Source organism: Xenopus laevis, chromosome 1L (genome assembly GCF_017654675.1).
Source record: "Xenopus laevis strain J_2021 chromosome 1L, Xenopus_laevis_v10.1, whole genome shotgun sequence".
In the NCBI taxonomy this organism is placed as follows: domain Eukaryota; kingdom Metazoa; phylum Chordata; class Amphibia; order Anura; family Pipidae; genus Xenopus; species Xenopus laevis.
Window position 1 is genome coordinate 92410255 of NC_054371.1, and position 27127 is coordinate 92437381.

The following is a 27127-nucleotide window of genomic DNA, read 5'->3' on the forward strand; positions in this document are numbered from 1 at the left end:
TTTCTGGCTGTTCAGCGCAGAACAAAACGGGACTTTCCAGTACAAACAAGGGACTGTGGGTTGAGCTGTCAAAAGAGGGACTGTCCCTCTAAAAACGGGACAGTTGGGTGGTATGGAATAGCAGTTGTGTTTCTGAGGTTGCAAGCAGGTGACCAGTTAAAGGAATTTCTGACATCAAGTGTATTTGCAGGAATTTGTAAATATTCCCCACTGCAAGAAAGAGTAATCTATTGATTATAATTAACTAACTGCAGGACAGAAATACTGGCTGATATTCTTCAAATTGAAGGGAATTATGAATCTTTGTTTTATACTACATTTACCCATTTTCATTTATATTCCTGAAAATTTCTAAATTTTACAAACAAATTTGATACCATAACCTTGATACCATTTCTTTTATAATGCTTATGTATATTCTTATATTCTTATCATTTTATCAGTATCTTGTCTTATAACAGACAACAAAAATGACAATGGTGTTAAAGGCTGCTGCTAATATTTGCTGTTTTTTTTTAAAGGGATACTGTTGTGGGATTTTTTTTCCATAACTCATCAGTTAATAGTGCTGCTCCAGTAGAATTCTGCACTGAAATCCATTACTCAAAAGAGCAAAAAGATTTTTTTTTTATATTTAATTTTGAAATCTGACAAATGGCCAGACATATTGTCAGTTTCCCCAGCTGCCCCCAATCATTGGACTTGTGCTGGATAAACTTTAGACACTCTTTACTGCTGCACAGCCTAACAACAGAACAATGGGAAGGTAACCACATAGCAGCTCCCTGACACAAGATAACAGCTGCCTGGTAGATCTAATCTAAACAGCACTCATAAGTAAAATCCAGGTCCCAGTTACATTGAGTATAAGAAACAACAGCCTGCCAGAAAGCAGTTCCTTAAATGCTGGCACTTTCTGAAAAAACTTGACCAGGCAAAATGATCTCAGATGGCTGCCTACACACCAATATTACAACTAATGAGTCTAATTGGTTTTAGTAACAGACTTACATTGCATCTTTAAAGGGAATCTGTCGTCATTTTTTAAAAAAATTTTTTTTTGCATTTTTATAAAAAACACACATCCATAAACACTGTCTGGCAAATAAAATGTTAATCCACAAATCCATGCATAAGTTATTTTAGTTTGTATTTTGTCATGGGGGCTTCCATTTCTGCTCATTACACATTCATCCTGTGCTGCTCTAACAGCAGGCACAGCATTACCTGTGTGCTTGGAGGCAGCCACTCTGTAATGAAAAGCCAGGTCGCACTACGACATGAGAATCTAGCTGTACACTGCCCCTCCCCTCTCTGCCCATTCGTGTGATGTTTGGAGGAGATAGGTCACATGGTTTGCAGGGAAGCAATTACTTTCACTTTCCTACATTCTGCTCTACAGCTGCACTAGCAGCCCCTCCTCCCACAGACACTATCAAAGCTCCTGCCGTTCTGTAAGTTTGTTCTCTGCTTTCCTTTGGAGGGGGGAGCTTTCTCTCCTTGCTGCCTTCCTAGTTTGTTTTACTGGTTACTAGATGAGGTAAAGGAGCTGTGAGTTCCCTCTGCTATCCACCTCACACAGACCTTGCTCCTTTCCTGCCTGCAATACTTCTTTTTACATTAACTACTTACTGCCTCCTTTTCATGAGCTTTTTTAACCCTTCCTAGACTTCCTCTTAAATTTTCCTGGTTTTCAAGTATGTCCTCCTTATTTTATCCTTTTTTTTTTATTCCCTGTCATCAGTCCTGGGAGTGTACTCCTGTGTTTCTGCCATTCATTTTTGTGTAAACAAATATAATAAACTATCTATATAAAATATTTTTTCCAGTGTCCAAAATGAATTGTGTGTGTATGTATGTGTGTATATATATATATATATATATATATATATATATATTTATTTTTTTAAACGTAAGTGGGGGCAGTGATCACAGGACTATCTTATTTCAGTCCTTCTGAAGTGGTGTCAGTGGGAGCTTATCTTGATTCCTGCCTATTGTTCAATTGACAGGCTCAGCAGACAAGGCTCTATTTACATTACAGCAGCTTGTAGGAGGGAGGGGTAATGACGACATCACTCCAACTTGCAGTGCAGCAGTAAAGTGTGACTGAAGTTTATCAGAGCACAAGTCACTTGACCTGAGGGCAGCTGGGAAATGTCAAAATGTCTAGCCCCATAGCAAATTTTAAAATTAGATATAAAAAATCAATTTCTTGTTTTGAAAAACAGATTTCAATGCAGGATTCTGCTGTAGTAGCACTATTAACTGATACATTTTGTAAAAAACATGTTTTTCCACGACAGTATCCCTTTAAGAACTGTTATTCTTTAGAAGCCTCCCAGTATTTTAGCATATGTTTGTCATGCATCTCTTCTCTGCTTTTCTGTGTGGTACTTTTCTGACTCTTGTGAACAGTTTGCTGTAAAAATCTATTCTATGCTGTCTATTCTTGTAAACTAACACAAGGTTTTACCATTCTTTGTCTTTCTAACCTTACTATCCTACTTGTGTCTGTTTTGTCTGTAGTCATGCTGAGCAGATTCCACCTTGCTTGACAAATGAGACCACTCTACCTTCACCCTGGGGCACTCCAGCTGTATCTAGGAAAAGGTACTACTCCATCTCACAAACCTTGAGAAGTTTTTTCAGTTCCAAAAATAGCCCTTAAAATTGGCTGCTTTAAATCTAATTAAAACGATAAGTATCTCACTGTTTCCCAGCTGTAACTTCCCTTTACTGCAGTCATTAAAAGGATTTTTTTTCAAAATGAATCAGTTAATAGCAGTATAGTTAATAGCTCCAGCAGAATTCTGCACTGAAATACATTTCTCAAAAGAGCAAACAGATTTTTTTTATATTCAATTTTGAAATCAGACATGGGGCTAGACATTTTGTCAATTTCCCAGCTGCCCCAAGTCATTTGACTTGTGCTCTGATAAACTTCAATCACTCTTTACTGCTGTACTGCAAGTTGGAGTGATATCATCCCCCTCCCTTTTCCCCCCAGCAGCCAAACAAAAGAACAATGGGAAGGTTACCAGATAACAGCTCCCTAACACAAGATAACAGCTGCCTGGTAGATCTAAGAACAACACTCAATAGTAAAAACCCATGTCCCACTGAGACACATTCAGTTACATTGAGAAGGAAAAACAGCAGCCTGCCAGAAAGCATTTCTCTCCTTAAGTGCAGGCACAAGTCACATGAACAGGGGCAGCTGGGACATTGACAAAATGTCTAGCCCCATGTCAGATTTCAAAATTGAATATAAAAAAATCTGTTTGCTCTTTTGTGAAATGGATTTCAGTGCAGAATTCTGCTGGAGTAGCACTATTAACTGATGTGTTTTGAAAAAAACATGTTTTCCGATGACAGGATCCCTTTAAAGTGATTATATAGAAATGGTTTTAATTGTGCATTTGGCTCAAAGTAGTGTAACACTTTCCAAAATATATATATATATTTTTCAAATGTATCTGTATTCCATCTCCCTTTTATTTCTGAGCTGTTGCATATGCATCCATTTACACTATGGTCCCAAAGTTGAAGTAAGCAATGTTGAATGTTTTGAGACCTAGGTCAAATATTGTGCAAACAACTATGTTGAACTCTTTGAAGAGTTACCATGTGCCATTGTGATTGGATTAGTGGAAGAGTTTATATGCCTGAAAACTTCCCACACCAGTCAGTTTAACTGAAGAAGCTGCTTGGATGAATAGTGAAACGTCTTGATTGATTACTCAGCAAGTCCAGTTGTTTTTAGATTTACCTATACTAGATATACCATGACCTGGATGAATGAAAATCTTCATAGTCAAACAACTATGTGTTTAAAAATTAAGGTTTTTTGTTTTTTTGCCCACAAATCATGAAATCTACACAGGGTTTTTAGTAAGCCACTGTGCATGCACACATTTTGGTTCTATGTGTCATGTAACTTCATTGGTAGAAATAATGTATGGACATGTTGAAAATAAATCTACCACAGATGTTATGCATTCAGAGTACACTAGCTGAACAGTGCTCTGCAGAAAAAATTTCAGCCTAGTTGGTATTATGCACCTTCTTCTAACAGGGTATGGTCAAAAACATATATTGCCACTGGTGGATAGAAGCCGATGTCCATTAAAAAATGTTAGGCCTCTTGTTTATTTAGGGGGTTATTTATAAAAGGTTGAGTTGTGTTGTCCCAAAGATTTGAGTTTTCTATGGTAGTTTCAGTAACATAGTAAGTTAGGTTGAAAAAAAACCACACTTCTGTAATGCTATCCAGACCACAAATGGTTAAAGTGTCCAGCTATTGGTATGAGCATGGGTTACACTGCGACTTACACAACAGGGTCAGGGCCTTCGCCAAGTGGAAGCTTCCTATTTAGGGTGTAGTACAACTACAACATGCCTAGTACAACTACAACACGGAGGATGATACAGCAATCACAGATGTCACTCCCATAAGTCAAATAGACAAGTGTTCATCAATTCCCTCGGGCAATATACCTTTAAGTGGTCCGGATCCCATCCAGTGGAGTGGTTAGGGAGAAGAAGTCTAGCCTAACACCCTATCCGCTGTGGTCCCTTCACTAAAGGCATACAAGGAAGCTTTGTGGGAAGCTACACCCTGCTTTTATCCTTGATGGAGCACACAACTGCTCTTTCTATATAATCTGTTTATCTTACTCTCCTAGAGAGTCTATTAAAGAGTATAACCTGTGCTTGCTAACCTCGTTCATGGGATTTCCTGGTTTCTGAGATCCCTTTAGGGCAGTGGCTTTACTGGGCCTTGGTGTACCCAGGCTCATTGAGCACAACCAGCTGGATAGGACACCAGCAGCCAAAGAGGAAGAGGCCACTCGTTTCCAACACTATATGGAAGTGTGGCAGGAAGTGGTCATACACCCTTTGGCCAATGACTGATCGTGAAATACTTAAACTAGATACATGGACTTTTGCCTAGTAACTAGGGAATAAGGAAGGGTAGGGATTTAAAGCTATAGGAGCCTAGCAGATCCTATAGGTCCCTACACTTCCATCAAGTTTAACCTTTTATCTTTTTTTTAAACTGCTTAAAGGAACAGTAACGTCAAAAAATAAGTGTTTTAAAGTAATGAAAATATAATGCAGTGTTGCCCTGCACTGGTAAAACTGATGTGTTTGCTTAAAAACACTACTATTGTTTATATAAATAAGCTGCTGTGTAGCAATGGGGGCAGCCATTCAAAGGATTAAAGGCTCAGATTACACAGCAGATACAAAATAAGCTCCGTCTGTCTAATGGTGTTATCTGCTATCTATTCATTAACCTGTGCCATATAGACGTTTTTCAATTTCCGCCATTGCTCCACAGCAGCTAGTTTATATGAACTATAGTAGTGGTTGTGAAGCAAACACATCAGTTTTACCAGTGCAGGGCAACACTACATAATGGTGTTACTGTTCCTTTAACTGCTAATTGATCCAGAACAAGGCAAAAAAAAACATCTGAAACCCCTCCAATTTGCCTCAGAGGAGGAAAATTCCTTCCTGACTCCAAAATGGCAATCGGACTAGTCCTTGGATCAACTATGAGCTATCTTCCATAACCTTGTATTCCCTCACTTGCTAAAAAGCCATCCAACCCATTTTTAAAGATATCTAATGTATCAGCCTGTACAACTGATTCAAGGAGAGCATTCCACATCTTCGCAGCTCTCACTGTAAAAAACAAAAACCCTTCAGAATATTTAGATGGAACCTCTTTTCTTCTAATCGGAATGGATGACCTTGTGTCTGCTGGAAAGATCTACTGGTAAATAAAGCATTAGAGAGATTATTATATGATCCCCTTATATATTTATAAATAGTTATCATATCACCCCTTAAGTGCCTCTTCTCCAGCGTGAACAACCCCAACTTGGCCAGTCTTTCCACATAGCTAAGATTTTCCATACCTTTAACCAGCTTAGTTGCCCTTCTCTGTACACTCTCTAATACAATAAAGTCTTGTTTGAGCACTGGAGACCAAAACTGTATAGCATATTCTAGATGGGGCCTTACCAGTGCTCTGGACAGTGGAAAAATTACCCCTTCCAGCTGTGAATCAATGCCCCTTTTCACCCTTTAACTGCCAAGCACATAGGTACTACGTCCCGGCTGAAAAATGCTACCTATCTACATGCTTTGCATTAAAGGGGTTCCACACTGCATTGGCGGCTTAAGCCGCCATTCAGTGAGTCAAAGAGGCCCACTAGGCAATTTGGATTTGTCCAAAATATGTGGTTTTCGGGGGGTCTTTGTGCTGTTAGGAGGGTCTTGTGGCACATAATGCACAGTCAGTTTCTTTTTCACAGAAGGCAAATTAACAACTGAGAAAATTCATAAGCACTATTGTTATTTTGTGTCCGCACATGCCATCTGCTTTGGTATATCTATGCATATTGGGCATCAAACTGTTCTGTAGACCCTTGGCATCAATATAAAAACTGCTGCCTTTAGTGTAGCTTTGCAGTATGGTAGTTTGGAGTAGAAAGACATAATTAACCATTTTGGATTCATCAGAATGTGTACTTTCCAAAAATATATGGTTTTGGGGGGTCTTTTTGCTGTTGGGTGGGTCTTGTGGCACATAATACACAGTAGGGGTCTTTTTCACATTCGCAGTAGAGAAAATTCATATGCACTATTTTTATTTGGGGTCCACACATGCCAGCTGCTTTGCTTTATATCTATGCATATGGGGCATCAAACTGTTCAGAAGACCCTTGGTATCAATATTTAGCGTGTTTTACAATTGTATGTAAGAATTTGGGTGAGAAAAATGTGGCCAATTGCATAATTTTTAGGAGATTTTAAGAAATGTCATAAAAACATTGGAGGAGAAAGACATGCATACCCAATTTGGATTCGGGGGAATGTGTACTTTTAGAAAAGATATGGTTTTCTGGGATGAACAAACGTTTTCTACCTTTGACCACCCCAAAATTATGTAAATTTGTTGATTTTGCATTACCTGAAATGACAGACCATATGGGGGGTCTTCATTTTGAGGCCCCTATATGCCACATGCTTAGGTAAACCTATACATATTAGGCATAAAACTGTTCAGAGGACCCCAGGCTTTCATATTTGGGGGGATTTGTCAAGATACCTAAAAGTATGTGTGGAGATACGATGCTGCAGGTGAGAAATTTTGAGGTGATTTTTTGAAATGTCACCAATATCGCCAAATTTAGGAAAGGTTTGCGACTTGGTGCTTTGGAGTACAAAGACATGCATACCCAATTTGAATTTGGGGGAATATGTACTTTCCAAAAATATATGGTTTTCTGGGGTAAATGTAGTATTTTTTTTTTCTTTGCCCATCCCAAAATGATCAAAATGTGTTGATTTTGCAGTATCTGGTATTACAGAACTGATAGCTTGAATGGGGTATCTACATTTTGGAGCCCATATATGCCACATACTTAGGAAAACCAATACATATTGGGCATGAAACTGTTCAGTGGACTCCAGCACTGATATTTATTTTGTTTTACGTTGGTGCCTAATGATGTGTGGGAGGTATGATGCTGTAGATTGGAAGCTTTGTGGTAATTTTTCAAAAAAAAAATCACCAATTTCTATAAAAAAAAATTATAGCTGTAGGGAAGAATTGAAACTTGGTAGTTTAGAGTACAGAGATATATTTACCCATTTTTGATTCTCCAGAATCTGTTCTTTCTAATAATGGGTAGTTTTCTAGGGTAAACCTACTGTTAGTAGGTTTGGCCTTGAAATCAGAAGTATGCCTTTTTGTGGAGCAGTGCTTTGGAAATTTGTTAGTGTACTGCTTAGAGATTTTGATCTATATGAGAAATCTCCATAAAACTATATATATTTGGTATTGGCGCATTCAGGAGCCATAGAACGTTCCAAATCTGCTGTGCTCTCATATATAAAATATATGACATAGGGTGATTATTAGTGCTTCTAAAACCTAAAAATGATTAGGGCTAAAAATGCCATATTTTGTATACTGACCTTGCACCAGCCTAAAGTTTCAGCTTGTCAATAGCAGCAATGTTCCAGGACTTCAAACTTGTCACAGGGGGTCACCATCTTAGAAAGTGTCTGTGACACTCACATGCTCAGTGGTCTCTGAGCAGCTATTGAGAAGCTAAGCTTAGGGTTGTCACTAATTATCCAGCAGAAAATGAGGTTGGTCTGTAATATAAGCTGATGCTACAGTGCTGCCATGTAGTAATTATCTGTTTAATTACTAATCAGCCGTATATTGTGACATTTCTATTCTATGTGTACTGTAAATTGTGAGTGGGTCCCTAAGCTCAGTAAGAGACAGCAGCACTGAGCATCAGCAGAAAAGAAGATGGGGAGCTGCTGGGGCATCTTTGGAGACACAGATCTTTACTGCTAAAGGGCTGTGGTTGCCTTGGGCTGGTACAGAAACCATACCTCCCAACTTGTCCCATTTTTAAAATGACAGTTCCTCTTTTGACAGCTCAATCTGCAGTCCTTTGTTTGTTCTGGAAAGTCCTGTTTTTCTCTGCACTGAACAGCCAGAAAAAGAAACAGAACAGCAGAGAGCCCAGAACAGCCACAGCAGCAGATAAGATACTTTTGTAACAATTTCGAGATAAGCAAATAAGTAATTGTAACAATATAAGATAACAGGTCCCTTGGGAAAAGTTAGACTCACAGCTTAAAGGGCAATTCACCTTTATTAGTAAAACTGTAATAACTGGAAAAAAACACAGAAATATGTTAAAACTTTCATTACCTACCACATTTTGTAAAATGAACATGGTAATTTTTCTCCCTATTTTTATTTCCAAAATGTTTGGAGGTATGCAGAAACCCAAAACATAATGTACAACATTTCTAGCTACTAGTCTAACTTTCCTTGTCCTTTAAGGGAATAAATTGAGAAAATTTAATATCATTTTAAATGACAACCATTTCTGTTCTGTGTTTTTAGCTGAAAACATAATGCCCCAATCAATGCTCTGAAGGGCAGCCCTCAAGGCACTAAAATTAGCTTTTCTGAAATTAAACGTTTTTGTTGCCCCAGTGTATATTTGTTTTTTGCTCCAGACATTAAATTATATAACATTATGGTCACTATTACCGAGGGGTTCAATGACGTGCACATTTGCTATAAGTTCTGGGTCATTTGAGATCACTAGATCCAGAATATCTTTTTTTTTTTCTGGTTGGCTCCTCAACAACCTGTGACATAAACTTGTCTTGCAACAAGTTTATAAACTTGTTCCCATTAACTGATCTGGCAGTGCTGTTGCTCCAGTCAATATCTAGGTAATTAAAACCACTCATTATTTTACCCAAACTAGCTGCCTTTTCTATTTGCATCAGAAACTTTGCCTCCTCCTCCTTGCTTACATTAGAGGGTCTATAGCATACTCCTACAATTAATTTGCTGGACTCTTTACAATTGGTGAAGAACTCCACCCATAAGACTTCTGTCCCCTCATTTTCTAACATCACCTCCTCCTTTATATAAGCTTTTAAATCGTACCTGATACCCTTCCTCCTTTGCTATTGCCTCTGTCCCTCCGAAACAAAATATAACCACTGATATTAACTGCCCAGTCACGCGACTCATTCAGCCATGTTTCGGCCACATCATCACCATCACACCATATTTTCCCTCCAGCCCTAGGCAGCCCAGCTGGTTTGAGCTCCCCACCGAGGCGCACACGCATGCGCGAAAACCTTTGTGTGCGCACTTACATAGTTACATAGTTAAATCGGGTTGAAAAAAGACAAAGTCCATCAAGCTCAACCCCTCCAAAAGAAAACCCAGCATCCAGCAATAATTAATATTATTAATTTAATGTGTGGTGGACAAACCAGCAGTTCCCAATTAGTACCCAGGCCAAAGTAAGATTTAAATTAAGTTTATTAACAGTACATTTTATCAATGGTTATCATTAAATCATTGTGGCTGTGTGTTTTAATGGGATTTTTTATTGTAGCCGTGTCTGTAACCAGTGTTTTTTTGAGTGAATGTTTTTTTCTTTTTGCAGACATGCCTACCATGCAGTCTCCACATCATCTCTGAATGTTCCTAAAAACCTCAGTGATATGAAGCTTCATTCTGGAACTTCTGCTCTCTTAGGCTCAGATGCAGTCATCATACATCCTGGTGCCATGATTTCTATGCTCGATCTACTGGCTTCAGTTGATTCAGATTCCCAACCAGAAGTATGTATGGGTTAACATCCTGATGAATTTGTTTAATCAGTTAGAAAATCTCCTCCTTTTCTTTTTGTATATGCTGGATCCAGCTTGGAGAAACTATATTAGTCATGTTTTCCCCCTTATCTCACTCCTCCACATTCAGGGGGCCTGTCTGCCTAACAACCAATCGGCAAATAGATTTCAACAGTCACTTACAAGTGAGAAAACAAAAGCAAAGATCTGATTGGTTGCTATAAGCTGTCTACACAGCATGATAAATAGACCCCTTAGACTGCATGTTCTGTTGGCTAGACACTCTGTTATGTTTGTATGTATATTTTTTATGTATGTATATTTTTATTTGTAAAGCGCTCCTCGAGGGCAAAGCACTGTACAGCAAAACAATAAATTAGTAGTAACAAACAAGGGGTCATTGGAATAAAAAGTAACAATAAGTGCATTATTAGAAATACAATTCACATAAATATAAAAAATATAATTACAATACAGATTAAGTGCTCAGTGTCAAGGAAACAAAAGACTAGAGGACCCTACCCCGTAGGGCTTACAGTCTAAATGGGAGGGTAACATACAGACATAATTCAGAGGGGTATTAAGGTGCTGTGGGTTACAGTTTGTTACACTGTTATATAAGTGCCAGTTCAGGTGTTATCCAGGTGCTCCCAGAGGTAGTCTTTGAGTTTTGTTTTAAAAACACTGAAGGAGGATTCTCTCCTGAGAGATTCAGGAATGGCATTCCAAATGTAAGGAGTCGCAAGAGAGAAGGGTTTGATACCGGAAACAGCAGTAGTAGTGGGGGGTACAACCAAGCGGTTGCTCTGAGAGGAGTGGAGGTTTTGGGCAGGAACATATAGAGAAACAAGAGATGGGATGTAGTTAGGTGCAGAGGAATGAAGGGCTTTGAAGGTTATGAGGAGGAGTTTAGAAGTTTTTCTTAGTTTTATAGGAAGCAATGATAAGGACTTCAGCAGCGTAGGGGCCTGTACCCTTTTGGATGAGAGGAGGATAATTCGGTCAGGGACTGGAGAGATGGGAGTTAGGGAGGCCAGTTAGTAGAAGGTTACAGTAATCTAGTCTGGATAGGATGAGAGCATGCATGAGTATCTTGGATTGTATCAGGTGAATGGAAGGGAAGGATTTTGGCAATATTGTGTAAGAAAAAGTGACAGGTTTGACAGTGGTGTTAATATGATCAGAGAAGGAGAGAGGGGAGTCAAAGATTACCCCCAGACAGCATGCTGAGTTGACAGGGTTAATGAGCATGCCATCAATAGAGATGGTAAATAGGGGAGTAGGACCAGGCTTAGGTGGAAAGATAAGTTCAGTTTTTGTTAGGTTGAGTTTGAGGTGGCGCTGGTTCATCCAATTTGAGATAGCCAGGAGGCAGTTAAAGATTTGAGCCTCTGTTTCAGCTGTTAATGAAGTGATGGATAAATATATTTGGGTATCATCAGCATACAGATGATAATTAAAGCCAAATGAATGGATGAGATCTCCCAAAGACAGAGTGTAAAGGGAGAACAACAGCGGACCAAGTACAGAGCCTTGCAGCACCCCCACATTAAGTGGAACTGGAGATGAGGTTTTGTTATCATAGCAGACAGTGAATGATCGGTTAGAAAGGTAAGAAGAGAGCCAAGATGCAGCCTGGTTACAGATGCCAAGTGAATACAGAATCTGCATCAGGAGAGAGTGATCAGCTGTATCAAATGCAGATGATAGGTCAAGGAGGAGAAGGATGGAGAAGTGACCTTTGGCTTTGGCAACCTGAAGATCATTTGTAACTCTGCACAAAGCCGTCTCAGTAGAGTGACCAGGCCAGAAACCAGATTGCAGAGGGTCCAACAGATCATGGATGTGTAGAAAGTTATTAATACATGAGAACACAATAAGCTCTAGGAGTTTAGAGGCAAGTGGTAGAAGGGAGACAGGACGGTAATTTGATAAGACAGGATGGGTCAAGTGTGGCCTTTTTAAGAATAGGCTTTACACAGGCCTGTTTGAAAGGAGAAGGGAAGGTTTTAGAAGCTAGAGAAGAATTGAAGGTGCGAGTAAGTAGTGGTGTAAGCTCTGCAATACAGTGTTTGAGCAGAGAAGAGGGCATAGGGTCAAGGGGGCAAGTTGTGAGTGGGGAGGACAAAAGAAGCTTGGAGACTTCAGACATTGTTACTGGAGGCAGAATTGAGGCAGGACAATAGAAATTCATAGTGAATAAAGTCTGCTTTCTTCCACATACGTTCAGCAGATCTCGTACAGGAGCGTAAGAATCTGGTTTGTGAATTCAGCCAGGGTCGTGGGTTCAGAGCACATGTACGCTTAGCCTGTAAAGGGGCAAATGAATAAATGAGGATAGTATGTGATTATACTCACTTACCAGGGTATCAGGATCAGACATCTCCTTAAGTGAAATGAGACTGGACCTGAAAGACTGAGCTAAGGCTGGAAGGTCAATGTTACATTTATCCCGAACTAAGACAGGGGGGAAGAAGCAGGTGGGCACGGAGAGTGAGAGATGGAAAATGTAACCAAATTGTGATCGGAAAGGGGGGAGAGTTCACTGTTAAAACCAGAGAGAGAGAGTTTTTTTTAGTAAACACTAGATCCAGAAAGTGGGCATCCTTATGAGTAGGGGTGTTTGTCCACTGCTGGAGCTCAAAGGAAGAGGTTAGGCGGAGAAAACGAGAGGGCCAGGGTTGTGAAGCATCATCAATGTGGAAGTTAAAATCCTCAAGAATATTGCAGGGCTGTCAGTGCAGAGGAAGAAAGAAAGCCAGGTGTCAAAGTCAGAAAGGAAGGCAGCAGAGGAGGATGCTGATGGGGGTCTGTAAATGACAGCTACATGCACAGAGAGAGGGTGGAAAATGTGAATGTCATGCACCTCAAAAGAGTTAAATGAGAAGGCTGGAGGAATAGGAATAGGTTTGAACCGACAGCGAGGGGAGAGGAGAATTCCAACTCCCCCACCACTTCCAATGGTTCGGGGGGTGTGAGAGAAAGATAAACCGCCATGAGAGAGTGCAGCCTCAATGGCGGTATCATTCTGTAAGAGCCAGGTTTCTGTTAGTGCAAGAAGACTAAGTGAATTAGAGCAAAAATGATCATGGATTAATGTGGATTTGTTAGTTAAAGAGCAGGTGTTAAGAAGCGCACAAGAAAAGGGAAGACAGGAAGAAGGAAGAGATATCCCCTGCAGCTAGCAAAAGTAGGTAAAAGAGGGAAAAGATGTGGGAAGAGGATTTGAAGTGACGACATATGCGGGTCTTCTTAGTAACTGGAGGACAAAGGTGTTGCAAGTAGTTGTAAAGTGTAATCATGAAAAGGTTTAATAAACTGATTATTGTACAATTTACAATCAAAATAAACAAAATAAAGGTGGCCATACATACACAGACAGATTTAGTCAGTGCTCTGTGGATGATCCGATTATTTAAATTAACAATTCACTCATCCACTATATTTGTCATGTAGGCTCACATATATTAACCAAGAGGTATGCAAATGATCATTTAATGATGATGTACACTTACTGATTTATTGTCTCAGAATGACAAGTTTTAGATCTGTCCAAGCAACTGCAGGAACAATTTGATTGTTTGCACCCTAGCAATGTAATTTTCACAAAATCTGAGGCCCGTTTATGGCCACCTTAACTCAGCGCTCCCCAACTATGTCCAACTGAATTTATTGAAGATCATGTAAAACTCAATATCTTAATGTAAAGTAAGTTCTTGTGCCAATACTGGATTTAGAATTTTGTTAGATTCAATAAACCAGAACTACCACTGGTAAAGCGAGGAGCTGTTCTCAGTTCAAACAATTTAAGATTCTTTTTTTTTTTTTCTACAAGTATAAAAGTTGCACAGCTCCTTCATGGTCCTATTCCATTTACACTGTCTAACTTGGATATTTATCCACATTCAACCGAACAGGAGAACTAAAGGTTAGTAAAGAATTAGGCTATATACTTGCAACAACTTCAGTACCAGTTGAAGGCCACCACAGCCCTTAAGCATTTAAGGTCTGTGCTCCCCAATATGGCCTCAGTAGATCCACATGATTTGGGCTTCTGTCCATTACCTTAGCCAAGGCACTAGTTCACTATACATCTAAAAGTAACAAAAAAATACAGTACTCAACAGGCTTAAGGTGGCCATACACTATAAGATCCGCTCTTTTGGCAAGGTCGCTAAACAAGTGGATCTTAATCCGATATGCCCACTAATGGCTGGGCAATATCGATTGGATTCCAATACTACGAATAGGCTCCAACAGGTCGCATGACTGCATCAACTAGCCGATGCAGTCCTGGATTGTACAAAAAAATCACACATGGGCAGATAAGCTGCCAAATCGGTCTTAAGGACCGATATTTGCAGCTTTAATCTGCCTGTGTATGGCCACCTTTAGTTAGAGTAACTGATTTAAATAGACAAGCAATTTTAACGTTTTAATCACATCATAGTGATCTTCCTCAGGGTAAAAAAACTAACAAGTGTAAGCAGTGCAAACCATGAATTGTCTATTAAAATCAGCTGCTCTGAGCCTGTTGAGTGCAGTATTTTTTTTGTTATTTTCTACACATTTTACCTGCACCCAGGTGTGTGTGTATGTAAATGGATATAAAATTAAGAATACAATGCTGATTAGTAATGAGTATTGATTGCCATTATGTGACAGCATAGAATCCAATGCATTTTGCATGAAAAATAATAAATAAGAAGCATTTCTATGACAGATGTAACCTGTAACTTGCTGATAATGTTTTGATTTCTAACGAATCCTAAGCTTCTCAGAAATAACCCAGAGCACACCGGGTATGTGCAGTTACACTTGCTCTGAAACCCTGACCACCTAACAAAGACCCAGATGGAGAGCTAAGGTAGATAGCCTTGAAGACCTGCATCATTACTGTTAAAGAGCTGGTTGTACCTCTGTTGTTGTAAGTTCAGTATACAGACTAAAGTATTTCTGGCCAGTTCACTTTTAATATCGAGGACCTTTATGGAAAACTGAACTAGATTTTGTTTCTGCTATTACGGATTAAATTTGTATTTTTTAAAGAATAGTTTTGGAGTTTTTATGTCAAGTGTGTATACTTTTTGAATAGCGTCTGTCCAGTTTTTTCCAGCTGTGGAAATGTCTTTTCTTCTGGACTTTGATTAGTCATTTACTGAACTAATGATCCTTAATCCCAGCATAGGTTATTTCCCACATCTTTAAATAAAATTCTAATAACAGAATGCTGCATTAGGGTACTCATGAACACTATGGGTCAAATAGCTAGAATCTCAGCTGAGAGAATGCTAGTAATACTATCCTAAAACCAGTTATTCCTACTTTGAGTAACTTTAAGGGGCAGATTAATCAAGGGTCGAAGTGAATTTAAGGGAATTTTCTAAGTAAAAAAATTCGAAATTCAAAGTAATTTTTTGGATACTTCGACCATTGAATAGGATACTACGACTTCAAATTTACTTCGACTTCGATTCGAAGTAAAAATCATTTGAATATTCGACCATTCGCTAATTGAAGTACTGTCTCTTTAAAAAAAAAACCTCAGACTTCAATGCTTCGCCAAATTAAACCTGCCGAAGTGCTATGTTAGAAAATGGTTGTAGAAGGTCCCCATAGGCTAAGTCTTTACACATCAAAGGAAAATCGTTAGATCATACGCTAAAAACTTTCGAATCAAACGATTTAATAGTTCGATCGGACGATTTTCCTTCGATCTCAGGATGGCCAATTTTGCGGAAAAATACTTTGACTTTGATATTCGAAGTCGAAGTATTTCAATTCGATGGTCGAAGTATTTTCTACTTCGAAATTCGACCCTTGATAAATCTGCCCCTAATAGTACCTGGCGCTGCTGTCTGAGGCGAGCACCTCAGGCTGCCTCATTGGAGAAGCGTATCTGCCTGTCACTGCACACACAGGGTTTATTATAAGTGCACATCTGTGCTGCTTTAGGCTTAAACTCCTCTGTTTGCTAATGAACACTGCAGAAACATTAACCCGCTGTTAATCAAACAGTTTATCACAAACAGTCTAGTCATATCATGGTAATACCCCTGACAATCCTAAAAGACTTACAATTTTGACGTGAGCAGAGGTTATTGTTGCTGCTGATTGGGGCTGTCTGAAGACACTCACTCAGCCTCACTCTCTGTCTGGGTCAAGGGTGTTGGTTTTTTTGGTGGCTCTGCTGCAGCTAGTGAGTTTTTAGAGAGGCACAGTCCCTTCACAACCTGTTGCTAAACAGATGACCAGTCAGGTCAGGAGCCCAGCCAGCAACTCAGCAATGGGAAGGCATTTTGAGGTTAGTGTTAATGGACTTTAAAACTTCCAAGCCATATTTGTGTGCAGAGTGCTCTGCTGCTATCGATGGGTGGGCGGGCCAGTGGGCGTGTCAGTGGGCTGTGTGGCCAGGCCAATTAATGCAGAGTGCTCAGCCTCTGACTGCTACTGTCATCAGGTGGGATCGACAGCACTGTAGGCAGAACAGAGGGCTGCGTGTGCAGGCAATTAGTGCAGAGTGCTCTGCTTCGAGGCTCTGTGTAAATGAAGCAGGCGGGCCCGGCAGGGTGGAGCTTGAGGCCCGCTGCTGCCAATAGTATGCTGAGTTCTTCTGGCCTTCCCGCCCCTACAACCGCACAATAGTTGTTCCAGCCAAGCCCACATGCAGCCAGGAAAAAAGGCGTCTTCCTGCATAAATGCGGAAGTACAAGTAAGGAGTTTTTTTCATTAATGTGGCCACAATCCTTGCAAAAATAACACATCACCTAAAATCCTAGCCGGGCCCCCCTGCGGCTGCCGTGTCTGCTTCCTCGCTAGTTACGCCACTGGTCATATGGATATCTTTATTAGAGATGTTGGTGCAAATGCTTGTGTGGCCACTTTTTATTACAAATTTCGAAGCAAAATAAAGACAAAAGAGATACTCTAATGCCCTAGACATGAGCCCACCCTAAAACAAATGTGGCATGCCCCTCAAATGGTTGGGAAAAAAAGTTAGGACTTAATATATACAGTACAATAGGAATTTTTGAGGCAATCCCACTTTAAAAAATGAAAAAACGCCAGCGTTTTTTACAACTTTTATGACTTCCGGCCTACATGATATGTCACTGACATAAGATTGAGGAGGATCTAGCTTCATCTTATTATCAGCTTGCCTGGTCTAAGGTGGCGAAGGAAACTCTGGTGAAAGAGGTAACGTTCTGTAAAATTCACACTTTAGTGAATTTGCAGAGTAACGACCGTTCGCTTGGCCAGGCGAAAAATGCACCAGGCGATAATGCGTGAAACTGCGCTATTGACAGTCTCTTTCACTAGCAAATTGTGGTCTACGCCTGTTAGTAAATTGGCGATGTTCTTGCTGATGAGATTTCTGGTGTAGCGACGGCCGTTTTGCCCTTTAGTGAATTTGCCTCATTGTCAGCTTTCTATGGATTGTTTTGTTAATATTTTCACAATTCACCTGTAGGTTGAGTATCAGATATGTTGGTAAATGCCTTTAGTCCATGATGCTATCTGCATTAGTTCTTTGTGGAGTGCCTATATCTACAGCATGCTACAGACCTGTGTGCTAAATATTCAATAAAACATATTAATACATTTAAAGGGAACCTCCTCTATTTAAACGTACCATGTATTCTTGTTCCTCTTGTGTTTTTCTGCTCCCTGCTTTTAAAAAAAAAAAAAAAAAAAAATGTCCTTGCATTTCAGTGCCATCATTAATTTTCTGTAGTAATTATACTGGCACATCTGGGGTTAATATACCAATTATCCATTTCCTGTAGTAATTTTTCTTGGAACATCTGGGGTTAATATGTATGTCATCCATTTTATGTTGTAATTATACTGGCACTTCTGGAGTATGCATCCCCTCAGCAGTAACAACCAAAATTCTGCCTTTGCCATAAGGCTTCTCTTGGGTCCATTGTTAAGACAAAAATTTAAAGGGCTTTTGTTATGATTTTTATGGTTTCGTTTATTACTAAATTACACTGTGTACATTGCAAACAATTAATTTCTATAATTTAAAATTTTATTCTTGAACCAATAAATGTATTTCGTTTTAGTTGTAATATTGGTAAGAGCTATCTCAGATCATTGGATCTGATCCTCCGCTTCAGAATGGAACTGCTTGCAGATAAGCTATTGTTTGTCCTATTCAATATAATTAGAGGAGTCATAACTTCAATGAACCGGATTTTGGTGTTTTACTATTGAGTGCTATTCTCAATAGGTGGGACATGAGCATTTTTAGCAATGCATGTGTTGGTATTTTTTATTTATATAACTCTGCTTTGTTCTTTTGTCCCTGTAGCATGCCTTGGATCTTCAGATAGCAATTGCAAACATTTTGCAGTCATTGGTGCACACTGAAAGAAACCAGCAAGTCATGTGTGAGGCCGGGCTACATGCACGCCTGTTACACAGATGTAGTGCTGCTTTGGCAGATGAGGATCATCCACTTCACCCTCCCCTTCAGAGAATGTTTGAAAGACTTGCTTCTCAAGCCCTGGAGCCTATGGTGCTGAGGTCTGTAATCAATAACCCTTCTCTAAAAGCCTTGCCTAAGAACCAGGGTTTCGTCTGGCACTTATGAATGGTCATTTTGGAATATTACTTATGCAACTCTTGTGGTGAATGTGTTAACTCGGATGTCTGCACAAGAAAAACATGCTTTGAAGGAGGCTAAAGATTTTTTTGTGTTTTTAATATTTAGCGAAACAGGGAGGCTTTAGTAAAAGAGGGATTATAGTAAATGTTTAAATTCAGGCCTCCCTGTTAACATACTAACTTAGGTTGACACACATAGCAGGAAAGCATAAATGTCCTCAACATCTACAATTTGTTTCAGTCCAAGGACCAAGTTAATTTTAGTAACCCTGTATTTTTGCCCTTTCTAAAAACAGGCACCTTTAAAGACTAATCTAATGCACAGTATCTGTCTGTACAACCGCTCCAGAGAAAGAATGTCCCCTTTCTAATATCTGCAGTCCAAATGTAGAGACACTAAAGGATTTTGGTTACCAAAAAGTGTGTGGGGATTTGGGTTAATTGTGGCATGCAGGGGCATAACTACAGAGGAAGCAGACCCTGTGGCTGCAGGAGGTGTAGGGGACCCATGACGCCCTAATTCATATACAGTACAATTTCAATAAATATTGGTAAAAATAACAAAAAAACAAACAAATACAAAAAGTATTGTAGAAGTGATACCTATATTGGCTAACAATAAAAAAAAATTCTGTTACATCATTGAAAGGTATTCATGGGCAATAAATTAGGAAGTCACAGATAGATAGAGATCAAAGAGATGTAGAGATAATACAATGAATTAGGCTGGGTTGTAAATAGTCCAGGAGTCTGGATTCAGTCAGGTCACATAGTGTGACATGAAACCTGACCCTAAATTAAAGCCCTGTCTTAATGTGTTAAATAACTCCATACATTTGAATTCATAAATCTTCCTTTCCCGTTCAGTTTTAAAGTTCCCTTTTAGAATTAAGACCTGCATGTCCTGAAACTGTGATTTTGACTGCAGAAATGTTGCCCCACTGGTGTATCACATGATTTGGTGTTGATTTTATGTCTGTGATGGTTTACCCTTGTGCGCAATTTTTGTCCTGTTTCACCAATGTATATGCCTCCTGTAGATCACCTAGTACATGTAATCATGTATACCACATTGGATGAAGCACACGAATATTGCTCCAGAATGGTGTAGACCTTTTGTGTATTCGGAATTGCAACTTGATCTTTGCACAGGATGTATTTGCAGGTTTCATATCTGTTGCTGTTGCAGAGAAATGTACCTGCTTTAGTTGTTTTAGGAAGAGCACTTCTGACAATCATTTTCCTCAGATTATGTGGTTGTCTATAAGACAAGATAGAGGTAGTTCTGGGAATATTTGTTTTAGTCGGCTATCTGTATGAAGCATGGGTTGCAGGTCTCTGGCTATTTTTCTAATAATGTTTAGTTGTGGTTTGTAGGTAACTACAATAGGTACCCTGTTGTCTTTTCTTTGTAATCCAAGAGTGTGTCTCTGGGTATTTGAGTTGCTTTGTGGATTTGATCATCAATAACCTGCTGATGGTATCCCTGATTAACAAAAGTTTTCTGTAAGGAACGGAGATGTTTATTTCTATCATCAAGGTTTGACCAAAGCCTGTTGTATCTCAGAGCCTGGCTAAACACAATAGATTTTTTTATGTGATGAGGATGAAAACTGTCCCACATAAGATATGCAGGACGGCCTGTTGGTTTTTGGTATAGGGATGTTTGTATGGTTCCGTTTTTGATGTAGATGGTTGTATCCAAGAAGTTGATGTGTGAGTAAAGTCCCCAAAGACGCAAAGATTTCTCTTGCCGAACAACCGATTTTAGCGAAGTCCGACCAATCCTTCGAAATTATCGCGCGGTTAGTGGGATTCGAACGATCGAACGTCTTGCGATTTTTCGGCCGACATCTGTCAGGAAATTGATCGGCCAGGTTAAAAAATCTTTTGTCGATCCCAGTGCAATCTATCTATGTTTGCAGAGCCAAGCAGGCAGCTACCCTTTGTTTTCCTGGCAAATTGGTCTTTTTAATTGATGGACGATCGTACGATCGTTCTGAGATAATCATGGTCTCACGATGACGATCAGATCTTTTAAAAATCTCAACATCTATGCCCAGCTTAAGAGTGGTTAAGGGTAAGTCCAAATATACAAATAAACAAAAAAATTATCAAAGTGTAATATTTTACTTATTTATGTTTAGCTGTCACATGTAGTGCAGTTTATCATTATACAGAAAAACTGTACATTATTACATGTATTATCTTGTTTTGCCTCAGTTTAACTCTTGTTTGATCTTGCAGGGAATTTCTACGCCTGGGAGACCCACTAAACTGCGCCGCCTGGGACAAACGGCTGCTGAAACAGTATAGAACACATAAGCCCAGTTCTTTGAGTTATGAGCCAGAAATGAGAAGTAAGTTGTCAAGAGAGAAATGATTGGGGAAAATGTTGTAAATGTCATAAACTGGAAAAATAATGCATTAGGAATTACAAAGTCATCTCAGAAAGTGGACAGGATAGACAGGTCACATTTGACATTTGCATATATCCATTTATGGTGTCTTTAATGGCTCTTTATACTGTATTTCTTTATGTGAATATTTATTTTCTTTGTCACATAGGTAGCATGATCATGTCAACAGAAGGTAATGGTTCTGACAGTGTTTTCTGTGTGAGTGAAGATAACCATTATAGGATAAACCGGAGCTTGGTAAAGTCAGCAGAAGGAAGTACAGTGCCCCTTACAAGGGTGAAGTGCCTAGTTTCTATGACAACGCCACATGACATAAGGCTTCACGGATCATCGGTGACTCCAGCCTTTGTTGAATTTGACACATCTTTAGAAGGGTTTGGGTAAAAAATTATTTTAACTAAATCTTTGTTTATTTTACTTTTGCATTCAAGGTAGCAGCAGATGGTTGGCCGGCTTTATGGTAGTTTCTTGATCAATTAAAGTCCATTTGAACAATGGGGATTTCCTGTAAAAAATTATTAAAACAAGCTGGGTTTTTCCTTTGTGCTGCAAATTGAATTACAGCAAGGGCTTATCATTGCTAAATCATATGACATGTTGTGTTACATCATTCTTAATTGAAAGTGTAAGTGTAGCAATATAAATGTTTATATTTTATCATAAATATTTAATATAATACGTGTTTAGACTTTTTTGTTTTTTTCTTTTGAAAATGCTACTTTTTTCTTTGTTAATCGTGTGTCTTTTGCAACATTATTGCCAGTAATGCATATCTGCTTTTCTTTAAATTGCTAGAATTGTGGGCAATACTACAGGCAATGGCTGATGCCTGTAATACTACAGGCAATGGCTGATGCCAATGTTTGTCTCTTTGCAGGCTCAAACAAATGGATCTTTGCCTGCCCATATTGGGCAAGCTGATCTTGTATTGGCCTTTGTCTGGCCAGCTTCAGAATGCCTTTGCCTGTACTCTTTAATGGCGCGGTGCTCTGAAATAGAATTTTCTTACATTCTCAGACCATCACAGAATGACTGCTTAATTGTGCATCTACACAACATGTTTTGAGCATCAATGGACCCTTACCACAGTATGTATACTTCCAATGGAACATCAGATATTTAAATAATAACACATAGGGGGTTATTTATTAAAGTCCGAATGCCAAAAACTAAAACAATTCGAGGTCCCTGTGCTATTTCAAAGTTTCTGTGCTCTGCATGGAGTTAGCCTGAGCATCCAACTATTTCGTACTTTTTTGCAAAAATACAAAAAAACTATTGAAAAAGAATTAAATTCAGGAGGATAGATTTCCTGGCATAGAACAGTAAGGTATGGAATAGTATTCTCATGGCCGTCCTTGGTGTGACCTTGTCCACTACACTGAGGAGACATACCTTGAGGGTTAGCAGTTTAGGTACTGCTTTTTTGTCCTGGATGTAGATGAGGACTTTGGACCAGAATGTTTGCATTTGTGGACATTAACAAATAAGGTGTAGGTAAGGTGCCTCTGGGGCCCTACACTTGGGGCATTGGGATGAGTCGCATTTGTTCAAATGGAACAGTCTAGTTGGTGAAGTCTGTGTAGGATTTTGAATTGGATCAGTCTATCTCTGGTTGAGACCAAGTAGTCATAATGTAAGTTGCCTCCTCCCAATCGTCATCCTCCAGCTTTGGGATATCTATGCCCACTGCATTAAATGGAGGTTTAATGGTAGCTAGGAGAAGCGAGTACAGCATGGTGACAAGTTTCTTGGTGGAGGCAACTCTAAGGGCTGATTCTATCTAAGTAGTTGTGATGTCTGTGGTGGTCCCCTGAAATCGGGTATTAGTAGCCTGTCTCAACTGGAAATAGGAGAACCAGGGTAGAGCCTCTTGGGTTTGAACGTGTTTTATTTTGTTCCTGGGGTGTATTATTCCCTCCTTGAGCAGGTCCCCTAATGTGCGTAGGCCCCATTGTGGCCAAATTTTATACCCTGCTATGTGTTGCAAGTGTGGACGGTAGTAATTTCCCCATAGGGGTAGATGTGGTGAGAGGAGAGGTGCACAAGGTTACAAATTTTAAGTGCTGCCACTCATGCTTTGTAGGGGGTGGTCATAACTGGGTGTGTTGTGTGTAAGTCGGGGGGTTTGCAAAATGGTATGTATGTGAGTGACTCTGTTGAGCTTGCTTAGAGTGGCCTGAAGTGGGAAGTTCGGTTATATGGGTCTGGGTTAAGCCACCAGTGAATATAGTAAATCTGGGCCGCCAGTGAATAAAAGTACAAATGTGGGAGGCCCAGTCCACCCTCACTGATTAGGGCACTTTCTTTAGCCCTAGCAAAGCTGTGGGGCTTATTTGCCCAGATAAACGCTGTTTGGGCACTACGTTTGGGCTAAAGAAGGTGCGGGGAATGGGAACAGGGGAATTGTGAAAGATATAAAGGAACTTGGGGAGGAAAATAATTTTTAGGAGATCGATCCTACCCCAGATTGAGATGGGCAGGTTAGCCCAGACTTTCAGTTGGTCTTTCATAATGGAGAGGATCGGCTCAAGATTAGAGGGTATGAAAGCGTTTTGGTTTCTCTGTACCACAATGCCAAATTTGAACAAGTCCACCCACACCAGTGGGGTGGGAGGGAAGTAGCTGGGATTGATATTGTTGTCAATTTGGAATATGCTCGATTTCTTCCAGTTAATTTTAAGTCCTGAAAATCGTCCAAAGTGGTCCACTATATTCAGGACTACCTGGAGGGAGTTGCCCGGGTTATCCAGTAGAACAGTATATCGTCCGCATAGAGAGAGATGCACTCTTCCAAACTCCCCAGGCGGAGTCTTGTAATATTGTTCGCCAGGGCGAAGAGGAATGGTGATAATGGGCATCCCTGCCAGGTGCCCCTATATATGTTAAGTACAGCTGATGGACATTAGACCTGACTCTCGCTACCAGTTGTTTATATAATAGCCTCATCCATCAAATAAATTGGTCCCCCAAGCCAAATTTCCTTAAAATTTCCCAGAGAAATAGCCATTCTATAGAGTCGAATGCTTTAGCCGCATCCAATGATACTACTATTCGTGAGCCTTGGTTGCTATGCGTTGCATGTAGGTTCGTAAATAACCACATTACTAGACCTATTGGGCATAAATCCAGTTTGGTCTGGTTCAACGATTTCCTCTATGGCTTGTTTTAGTCTTGTGGCCAGGACCTTTGCAAACACATTAGCATCAGTGTTAAGTAGGGAGATAGGTCGTTAGATCCGCAGTTAAGGGGATCCTTTCTTTTTTCGCGATGACTACTATCAATGCCTCATTGAAGGAGGGAGAAGATGGTCTTTCTCAGTGGCATGTATTAGAGTCTTGTGTAACCAGTTGAGAGAATTTCACTGGCAGTTTTCTACCAGTCTGGTGGAATGCCATCCGGACCTTCCATCTTGTACTTCCACTAGGGTAATGGGTAGGGATGTAGCGAACGGCGGAAAAAATGTTCGCGAACATATTCGCGAACTTGCGACAAAACATGCGAATAGTTCGCGAACGTCGCGAACCCCATAGACTTCAATGGGAAGGCGAATTTTAAAAGCTAGAAAAGACATTTCTGGCCAGAAAAATGATTTTAAAGTTGTTTAAAGGGTGCAACGACCTGGACAGTGGCATGCCAGAGGGGGATCAAGGGCAAAAATGTATCTGAAAAATCCATTGTTGACACAGCGCTGCGTTTTGTGCTGTAAAGGGCAGAAATCACACTACGTCACTCAGGTGATGTTTCTGGACACGGAATGTGAAAAAGCTCACACAGCTAGGTGGCACTTGGTTAAAGACTGGGCAAATAATGCCTGCAAGGTCAACGTATACACTACAGCCGTTGGATACGGAATATATTATTGCTGCTTGAAAAACGTCACTCGGGTGGTGTTTCTGGAGACGGTATTATTATTGATATTTAGACAGCTAGGTGGCAGTTGTTTGAAGAACAGATGCAGATGAGAGATCAGCAGCAGGACAGACAGCTGCCCACAGCAGCTACATACAGAGCACTGCAGTAGAAGGTAGATTACTAGCCAGCAAAGCTACCTAACCTAAAATGTCCCTCAAATCCCTGCAGAGTTCTGTCCCTACAATACAGAGCAGTATCAAGTAGATTACTAGCCAGCAAAGTTACTATCAACTGTCCCTCAAATCACTAACAGCTCTCTCCCTACACTAGCTCTTCCAAGCACACACAGGCAGAATGAAAAAACGCTGCAGGGCTTCAGTTTATATATGAAGGGGAGTGGTCCAGGGGTGTGGGGGTGGTCCAGGAGGGAGAGCTTCCTGATTGGCTGCCATGTATCTGCTGGTCTGGGGTGAGAGGGCAAAAATAAGCGCCAGCTAAGGCGAACCCAAATTGGCGAACGTCGCGCGACGTTCGCGAACATTCGCCGAACGCGAATAGTCGATGTTCGCGCGAATTAGTTCGCGGGCGAACAGTCCGCGACATCCCTAGTAATGGGGGCATTAAAGAGAGCAACTGCTTGTGGTGATAGTTGAGGGAATTGTATGGCATCTTGGTTGATCGTTAATTGATCTGCTTTACTGATTTGGCTGTGGTAAGTCCATATGTCTCATTGGAGTACAGTTGTTAAGCAGTGTGTATACTCCTCCCATTAAATGACCCTTTGGTAGTGAAACACCAATGTTTCTGAAATCCCAGGAGTGTAGGGAAAAGAAGTCTGTTATAACGATTCTGTATTCATGGCCTCTGGGGTCCCAGTCTCTGTATGGGCAAGTGTTCAAAGAGTACATCTATGTGTCTCTGGATACTAATTATAAGTGGGCACTGTTACCATCCCTCTGTTGCCTGGAAGTGTGGGGCCTAAGGCATATGGCTTAATCAGTGTCAGGCTATGTTCAGTCAGGGAAATGTAAATAAAAGTGGCCTTACCTGCTGCATAGTTGACTTTCACTATAATTTTAAACAGCACATGCTGTCAATTCTCAGTCATCCAGCTTGTCAGTACAGGCTTTGAGTTTGGTTCCAGGCGCGATAGTGCTGAGGGGATTGGGGTGCAGGTGTCCTTTTCGGTCTCACACACTCTCTCCCGTATATTCTGGAGGTTAGCCTGGAGTAGCGAGAGGTCTGTCTTAACTTCTTCTTCTGATGGAAAGCAATGTCCTGCAGTCCATTATTGTGTCCAGAAGCAATTGCGTTGCAGCTTCTGGTTGCGTGGTGGAGAGCTTGTAGTCACTGCTTGGCTATTTTTCTGGTGGGAGCCATTTTGAAAGGCTTGCTTGGCAAACTACTCAAGTTTTGATGCTGCGTCAGTCTTTTGTTTTTGTGTTTTGTTGCCTCCCATCTTGTGGAGGGTGTTGTTATAGTGGGTACCGTGTTTGTCACTAGGTTAAGATCTCAAAGGATAATACACGGAGCTCTCGATGGGGCCCTCTACATTTGGTCTATCCTGCCCCTCAGGACAGTTTTTGTGGTACTGGGCAGGTAGTTCTGACTGGGCCCCTTCCTATTAAGTACTGGGTGTCCCCTTTTTTGTGGCAATGTTTAAGACAGTGTGGGCACAGATTGGGTGCAGAAGGCAGTACTGCATCTCAAAGACCCCCTATTGTCTTGTGGTCTTTCTGGCCACTAGGCCCGCAATCTCCCTGGGGTGCCTTATGCCACCAGGCCAGCAGCCTCCCTAGGTTGCCCTGCAGTTCAGGACCCAAGTTCTCTTTCTGACCGTCTGTGGTATGGGGCTGCAGGGTACTGGTGGTTGTGTGGGTGTGCAGCTGTGGGATTGGGCATCCAAAGTTTGCAAGGCACTCACCCCTTGCTGAACCTTCCAGGGATCTTGCCAGCCAGCTAGGATGTTTATTCTGGAAAGGCGGGTCTTGCACCGTGGTCTTGGGTATCGCTTCTACTCGTGTCCCAGG

General features: G+C 40.5%; 1 protein-coding gene across 10 annotated transcripts in view; it reads left to right on the forward strand.

The window, feature by feature from the left end:
* LOC108711543 (WD repeat and FYVE domain-containing protein 3) overlaps positions 1 to 27127 on the forward strand; it is a 244162-nt gene that overhangs the window by 95824 nt on the left and 121211 nt on the right. For 9 of the 10 annotated variants that reach the window (XM_041591303.1, XM_041591310.1, XM_041591320.1 and 6 more), the window contains 5 exons: positions 2530 to 2613; positions 10023 to 10200; positions 18527 to 18741; positions 21070 to 21182; positions 21391 to 21622. In XM_041591303.1, the coding sequence (XP_041447237.1) occupies positions 2530 to 2613; positions 10023 to 10200; positions 18527 to 18741; positions 21070 to 21182; positions 21391 to 21622 (822 nt within the window). The remainder of the gene's footprint in view (positions 1 to 2529; positions 2614 to 10022; positions 10201 to 18526; positions 18742 to 21069; positions 21183 to 21390; positions 21623 to 27127) is intronic. The other variant, XM_041591315.1, reaches the window with a different exon arrangement.